The 5,165-nt window shown below is 42.8% G+C and overlaps 1 protein-coding gene across 1 annotated transcript; it reads right to left on the reverse strand.

Annotated features, from left to right (window-relative positions):
• Nucleotides 1-536: 536 nt before the first annotated feature.
• On the reverse strand, nucleotides 537-2,485 carry LOC136581159 (interferon lambda-2-like). The gene is made up of 6 exons (XM_066582142.1): nucleotides 2,409-2,485; nucleotides 2,131-2,320; nucleotides 1,716-1,793; nucleotides 1,445-1,588; nucleotides 1,258-1,338; nucleotides 537-656 (listed from the first exon to the last, which is right to left on the reverse strand). Exons 1-6 carry the CDS (start codon nucleotides 2,483-2,485, stop codon nucleotides 537-539), a joined length of 690 nt encoding a protein of 229 aa, XP_066438239.1.
• Between the last annotated feature and the right edge of the window lie 2,680 nt (nucleotides 2,486-5,165).

The raw sequence follows: 5,165 nt of genomic DNA on the forward strand, positions 1-5,165 counted from the left end.
CAACATGTAATAATCTAAATACCGATACAAATATATAATACAGGAAATAATGGATAGAATTACATAAATATGAATAAATATCATAGAATATTAATATCTCTCGGGCCGTTCTGCAGGAGGAAAAGTTACTTTTCGTAAGAGAGATCCAGAAAACATCGATGACTGGAATAAACTTCTAGAGCAGCTCTTTCTTCTGTGTGCACAAAAATCACAGCGGGGGATTTCCTTCTTTATTCCTCATCAAGGCTTATTAGTGACCATTAATCCGAGGAAAAAGGTAACTGACTTGTGAAGTAAAACCTCCATAAAATGTACCTTTTTCAACTGAGCTTGGTGAGTGCAGAGCAGGCTCTAGATTTGTGGATTTTTTCTGAAGGTTCTTTGCAGTTCATCCTCATGAGCCCAACTTGGAAGTCCATGCAGGAGATTCCAAAAATGTTCAGTCTTCAAATTAGCTTGGAGAGTAGAAATCATCCCATGGATCTTCTGTGCAGCCTGATCTATATGTTCCCTAAGTTGAAGAGCATCCTCTAGACTTATGGATCTTCTGTGAAACTTCCTTGTAGTTTCTTCCCATGAGCCCAACATCCAACATCTTCCACCATTAATGATATGAGGCTGAGTAACATGGCATCCTGGAGACATTGCGGAGATGCCTACAAAATAAGATGCAAAGGCTTGGTAATTAGGTTGTGGTCTCTAATATCTGCTCAAGTTTACCTGACATGGAAACCAGCTCTGATGTCATTATCTAAATCCCTAGGAGCGTCCATACAAGATACATTTGTGAGTACACTACATAAATGATAGGAATCCTCTTGGCACCTCTGACTGACCTTGGAGGCTCATACTAGTTAGCTGTGCCATAATAGGGTTCATCCTGCTCCATTCAGCACTTTGAAGGAAGTTTCGTAGGTGCCAGTGCGCTCAATAACTGATCTTTCTTATGACATCTAGTACATGAGAGGTAGAGAGTCCTTGTATTCGATAGACTTCAATTCTGTAGAGTACATTTACTGTACAATCTAATTATCCATCGATATGACCAATGTAGCACATGGTCTTTGCCACTTGGTATATCCCCATATTCCTTTACCAAGGTTTCAGAAGTTTATCTAGGACTCCAATGATCCCTGCTACCTTCACCATGAAATATTTGGTCTCCAACTCTGAAAATTGTGTCTGAGAAGTGGAATTTCCAGAATTACTCAGAAAACAGTGAAGAGAACCTTCAGATTTCTCATGTAGGACACTTACCTCGTCCATAAAATGCTGGAGATGGTGCAGCCATGGCTTCAGCTGCTTAGAGGGAATCGTATTGAATCCCGGGGACACTTTCTGTTAGAAGAAGAAGATGGTGACAAGTGATGGGTAAGTAGGTTTCATACCTACCATCTATGAGTGTAACATATAACAATTGGACATAAGGAGCAAAGTTACTTACACAGATCATGAGATCATCTCTCAACTGAAGGAAGATCCTGAGTGACTGGGATCCAGGATCAGCAGCCGCAGATGTGGACATGTTTTCCAGAACATCAACTGTTACTGACACTCTTTTCAAGGTGAAGATGAGACGATCGCTGGGCTGTTAGAGGAACAATGAGGGTGAGGAGGGGTTCATGTTGTTGTCTTCTCAGATTTCTATTGGGATGTTAGTGGATTGTTTTGTATAAAGGTTGTTGGTAAGAGAAGACCGACCACTATGTACTTACCGTTAGATCACATACAGACGGCTTGTGTCTCATCATCCTTCTGTAGCATTTAATGGCATCGGTGGACATGTTCTTCTCCTGTGGACGGTTAGAGAAGCTTTATCTGATGTGGATTAAACAGTTTTTATGCATTCAAAATTAATAACTTCATTCCCCAATCCTTCAAGTAGAGTCTGACTATCAATGTCTACTGTTACCGGCTGATCAGAGATTTAGGACCGCACTGAGGACCTCATGTCATCATGGATGGTAACCAATGACTGCACATATAATGATGGTTATTTTGCCCTTCCACCATCCTAATATTAATGATATAACACATAATGTCTTGTACACTGTTTGTGTTTCCTGACTTTTGGCTCAACCTGCAGATCTGTAAATCAGAATCCTCCCAGTATACAATCTTCCTCCTTACATGCTCATTCTGCAGCTCCTTGATCACCGTCATGTCATCAGAAGATACTGATTTATATCTGGACATCCGGCAGGGTCTCCTGAGTGGATTTGTGGTCACTGCCAGAAGTAGAATACTGAAGACCACCAGTCTGATGTCCATGGCCGGAGTATCGGTGCCGATCTGGAGACTTTCTTCTCTTCCTGTGAACCTGTGTATAAGACATTATTACATATAAGATGATTATTGTACATAAATCCATCATGTGAATGTCTGCAGCTCTGATATTCTGTATATACACCCAGCAGAAGATGCTCACCTGCACAATTGTCTTGTGTCTCTCTGCTGATCTCAACTCCATCTTAAGTCTTCCCATGTTTCTCCTTTTATATTTTAGTCTCCAGGAGAGAAATTCCTTCATTTTCCTGATTTGGAAGTTTCTTCTCTCTACGTTTAGAACTGAAGTAATTGCAGACAAGTGATAGCAGCCGGAGGAAGTCCTTACAACTATCAGTTTCCTTACTATACTGGTGTGATGTCAGGTAAGTGGGAGGAGCCTCACCCTTGTTACCTGACATTACCGTCTCACCTGTACAGTAAGAAAACGTAAAGTTATAAGGACTTCCTACGGCTGCTATCACTTGTCTGCAATTACTACAATTCTAAATGTATCGAGAGGATTCCTCCAGATCGCGGAAATGATGGAATTTCTCTCCTGGAGACTTAAGATGGAGTTGAGATCAGCAGCAGAGAGACACAAGACAATTGTGCAGGTGAGCATCTTCTGCTGGGTGTATATACAGAATATCTGAGCTGCAGACATTCACATGATGGATTTATGTACAATAATCATCTTATATGTAATAATGTCTTATACACAGGTTCACAGGAAGAGAAGAAAGTCTCCAGATCGGCACCGATACTCCGGCCATGGACATCAGACTGGTGGTCTTCAGTATTCTACTTCTGGCAGTGACCGCAAATCCACTCCGGAGACCCTGCCGGATGTCCAGATATAAATCAGTATCTTCTGATGACATGACGGTGATCAAGGAGCTGCAGAATGAGCATGTAAGGAGGAAGATTGTAATACTGAGAGGATTCTGATTTACAGATCTGCAGGCTGAGCCAAAAGTCAGGAAACACACAAAATGTGTCAGATAATCTCATCCTTCCATTATAGACTCTATGTAAAAAATATCAAGCACATAAAAGAAGTTGTGGTTTTGCTGCACAATTCTGCATGCAGTTACATCTCAGGCAGATGTTACAAATGGTTACAGTTGTGGTGATTAGATGCACGGTCTTGCCACCTGAGGCGCTATAATTGGTTCCACCCTTGGCCTATAATAAGGCCCTCAGACTGTCACATCAGCTCCGTGCAATAACTGCAAACCACAATATAAAGTCTCTGGCAGTGTTCACACCACCAGATACAAGGCAACATAAACATAGGAGGAAAACCTTTCCTAAGGGGAACTAGAGGGTGACAACCTCTACCTACTAGTGGATGACCCGCCCCGATAAGGACGCATCCACCCTCGTGCCTGTGCCACATGCTAACCCTAGCAAATGACAAAGGGAAAAACAACATAGGGGTTATGCTAATGATAGTTTTTTATGAGACGGTCTGCACTGACATGTATGCCCGGGATCCTTTCTATGGCCCGTATTTCTGCCAATGAACAATATTTTGTAGTGCGTTCCTCACATGGTGGGAGCTTATAATGCAACTAATCTCAAAATGAAGATCTCCATGCACTCTGACCGAGATCTGCGACGTGGACAAGTCTAGACTAAGTTCCCTGTTTGGTCGCACAGAAAACAATGTCTCTGAAATCGGAACCTGCCCCTCTCCCAGACCGTTCGGACACAGAACCTAACTGCATGGGTTCCTCTACGTTTGCCGATTCCCTAGAGAACCCAGGTTCTTGTTCGCCGTGTTGTTCTCCCACACGCCGCCCGATGCGGATGGCCAATGCCATGGCATCATTCAAATAGCAAGGCGCCGGTTGTGAGATTATCAGATCGTTTATTTTATTGTTAAGGCCAAAATATAACTAGATCGTTCCATTGTATCTCGGTCGCCCAACGCCAAAAGTTTGCACAAAACTCCTCAATGGCAGATCCGCTCTGATGCAAAGCCCTGATCTTCCCCTCTGCCAATGACACCCTGTCCCGGTCATCGTAAATCAGTCCGAGAGCAGAAAAAAAAACTATCCACAGATGACAAAACCTCGGACATGAGGAAAAAGAAAAACCCCAAGCCTGCAGGTCTTCCTAAGATCTCTAATCACGATCCCCGCTCTCTGACTCTCATTACATGAAGAGATGGGGCACAATCTACAATACAGTCTGCAGGATACCCCAATAGAAACAAACCTCCGTCTGTCCCCGAGAATGGTTATGGCGAGTCCAGCTTTGGTTCTTTCACTGAGCTTGACTGCACCAGTTGCTGCCGCTTAATTTCAGCAACCTCAATCACCAAGGCCCTGAACTGATTGGGCAAGGTCTCTATAGGATCCATAGTACTACACCAAAGATCCTATGGAAACTGCAGAATGAGCTTCAAAAGCATTAAAGCAAAGATCAGAATTGTCTCCAGGAAAATAAAGAGAACAAGCAACAAAAAGACTGAAATCACTGAGAATTCTGTCTGTGAAGACTTTTTAGAATATGATAGACAGGAAGGTGGGCCGTTATATCATTTAGAACCACAGTGACGAGAGTGAAGGTCTACTGTAGCATAGTAACATAGTAGGTTAGGCTGACTGAAGGCAATGTCCATCTAGTTCAGCCTATTTCAACCCCCTTGTTGATACAGGGGAAGGCAAAAAGCCTCAAGAGGCAGAAGCCAATTAGCCCATTTGGGGGAAAAATTCCTTCCCGACTCTATAATGGCAATCGGAATAATCCCTGGATCAACATTTGATAGTTCCTACCTGAATGTAAGACCCTCAACAATAACCCGCTGGTCACCTAATGTCTGTATCCTGTAATATCATAGCACTCTAGAAAGACATTGAGTCCCTCTTAAACTCCTCCATGGATCCTGC

The sequence above is a fragment of the Eleutherodactylus coqui genome, chromosome 10 (assembly GCF_035609145.1).
Source record: "Eleutherodactylus coqui strain aEleCoq1 chromosome 10, aEleCoq1.hap1, whole genome shotgun sequence".
NCBI lineage: Eukaryota > Metazoa > Chordata > Amphibia > Anura > Eleutherodactylidae > Eleutherodactylus > Eleutherodactylus coqui.

Bases quoted from the DNA above. Each gene is read 5' to 3' on its own strand.
- LOC136581159 (XM_066582142.1), bottom strand. From the start codon at position 2,485: ATGGGAAGACTTAAGATGGAGTTGAGATCAGCAGAGAGACACAAGACA. The intron at 1,339-1,444 runs GTAAGTAACTTT...TTCTTCTAACAG, and splicing joins GAGATGATCTCATGATCTGT to AAAGTGTCCCCGGGATTCAA. The intron at 657-1,257 runs GTAAGTGTCCTA...CTTATTTTGTAG, and splicing joins TCCAGCATTTTATGGACGAG to GCATCTCCGCAATGTCTCCA.